General features: G+C 54.9%; 1 protein-coding gene across 1 annotated transcript in view; it reads right to left on the reverse strand.

The window, feature by feature from the left end:
• Window positions 1-2,448, reverse strand: part of GPKOW (G-patch domain and KOW motifs) — a 19,054-nt gene that overhangs the window by 14,068 nt on the left and 2,538 nt on the right. The window contains exon 3 of the mRNA XM_018569133.1: window positions 48-229. Coding sequence (XP_018424635.1) covers window positions 48-229 — 182 coding nt within the window. The remainder of the gene's footprint in view (window positions 1-47; window positions 230-2,448) is intronic.

The raw sequence follows: 2,448 nt of genomic DNA on the forward strand, positions 1-2,448 counted from the left end.
CCCCCCCCCGATAGGTCAGTAATAGAGGTGAAAGGTCACGTCAGTACCTGCGATCAGCTCCTGCACAGCCTGCGTGAGAACGGCGTCCTCTTCCTCCTCCACCACCACCGCCGCCGCCGCCTGCGGGCCGCCATTTTCGGACTGGTCTTTGGTCTTGCTTTGTAGGGACCACCTGTTCTTCTGTATGAGGGGGATCACCAGAGGCTTGGAGACCGGGGCCGGGGTCACGCTGCAAGAAGACAGGAGATCGGTTTAGCTGCGGAGCAATACGAGGCATTGGCTGATGTCAGATAAGATGGCGGCACCCCAGAACCCGCGCCATTCTCACATAAAGCCGGATCCTTAAAGTGCACGTACCGCCATGTTTAGAGGGTGCAGCAGAAAGCGGTGACAACGCTCCCAACAGCAGCACGGCTCTCCTCAGTACTGCTGGAGCCGGAGAACAAGGGGACCCGGGGCGTCACATGACCAGCCGTTTTAAAGGGCCAGCGTCAACCAGCGTGGTCTTCCTGCGCATCAAAATCCCATTGACTTCCACCGAGTGGTCCACGTGGTGGGGCGTTCCTATGGACACAGTGTGGCCTATCGACACGGGGAGCGCATCCCTATCAGAGAGGACACGGGGAGCGCATCCCTATCAGAGAGGACACGGGGAGCGCATCCCCATCAGAGAGGACACGGGGAGCGCATCCCCATCAGAGAGGACACGGGGAGCGCGTCACCATCAGAGAGGACACGGGGAGCGCATCCCTATCAGAGAGGACACGGGGAGCGCATCCCTATCAGAGAGGACACGGGGAGCGCATCCCTATCAGAGAGGACACGGGGAGCGCATCCCTATCAGAGAGGACACGGGGAGCGCATCCCTATCAGAGAGGACACGGGGAGCGCATCCACATTCCTGGGATCTCATTGGTCGGATGACGTCACCCCTGTGGGGAGGCCGAGCTGCTGATTTGCATATCCCCCGATTTTCCACTGCCGGTTACTCGGCAACGAGGGATACATTGTATAACCTTCTTGTTTATGTTACATCTCCACGGCAACGGAAACATTCATCTTCCCCCCACGCCGCTGACAGGAAACGCGTCGGCAGAATTTCCACATACCAGTCACAGGAATTAACCGCCTGAAGCAGCAACGGAAAATAAAAACCGAAGAATCTGATTTTCCAAAACGGAAAAAAGGGAGGAGTCAAGAGTCCACACTGCCCGCGCGGGGGGGGGGAATGAGCGTCCCTATGAGGAGACCCGAGGGCTGCGTTGGGGTCCCGGCCCCATAGTGTCGGCCATGTTGGAACAACCCGGGGGAATAGATAAACAGCGTTGGGATCATCCTGCGTGAGCCTTCATCCAATAACATTGCAGGGTGTCCCGATTCCGGGTGAATTTCTTCTACGCGCCGAGGGGTCCCCAATGTTGTCCTTGAAGGGCCACACCGCGGGTTATTAGTCCAGATACAGATTTATTGTACAATCAAGTGGAAAACTTGTATGAAAGCACTGACGTGTTTCGGGGGAAGGCAAGGACTCACCCGCTTCATCAGGGGGCCCTGAGAGCTGAACTCCTAGGAACTGGAGGAAAGAGCCAACGCATTTCAGGGACCAAAACTCACTGACTTCATCAGGGCCCTTAAAGCTGAACAACAGGGAACTGGTAGAGCCAACGCATTTCGGGGACCAAAACTCACTCCTTTCATCAGGGGCCTGAAAGCTGAACTCCCGGAAACTGAAAGAGCTAAAACGCTTGGGGCCCCGAAATGTGTTAGCTCTTTCATTCAGTTCCTAGTTCAGCTTTCAGGCCACTGATAAAAGGAGTGAGTTTTGGTCCCCCGAAATGCGTTGGCTCTACCAGTTCCCTGGAATTCGGCTTAGAGGCCCTGATGAAGGTGACACGTTTTTGGGCCCCGAAATGCGTCACCTTCATCAGGGCCTTTAAGCTGAACGCCAGTGAACCGGAAGAGCCAACGCATTTCGGGGGCCAAAATGCACCAACTTCACCAGGGGCCTGAAAGCGGAACTCCCAGGAAACTGGATGAAAGATCCAACGCATTTCGGGGGCTCCAAAACGTGTCACCTTCATCAGGGCCTTTAAACAGAACACCAGGGAACTGGATGAAAGAGCTAACACATTTCGGAGGCCAAGGCCCTCCCCTTTATCAGAGCCTTAAAGCTACCCCTAACAAACTACCCCAGCCGTTGGGGGAAAGGGGGTGGGAAGAGCCCCAGTACAAGGGAAGTTTTTTTTCAGTTCGACTTTAAAGCCCTGATGAAGGGGGGAGGTTTCTGGGCCCCCGAAACGCGTTGTACATATCATACGAGTCTTCTATTTTCATAAATGTATATCTGTAAGTAAAAACCCGCGCTGTGGCACTTCAATCTCATCGCAGAGAGAAGCACGGGGACCCGGTGATGACATCACTAGGTCTAAAATAATAAGACCGGGTATG

This window comes from Nanorana parkeri, unplaced genomic scaffold, assembly GCF_000935625.1.
Source record: "Nanorana parkeri isolate BGI_ZX_2015 unplaced genomic scaffold, ASM93562v1 scaffold1291, whole genome shotgun sequence".
Lineage (NCBI taxonomy): Eukaryota > Metazoa > Chordata > Amphibia > Anura > Dicroglossidae > Nanorana > Nanorana parkeri.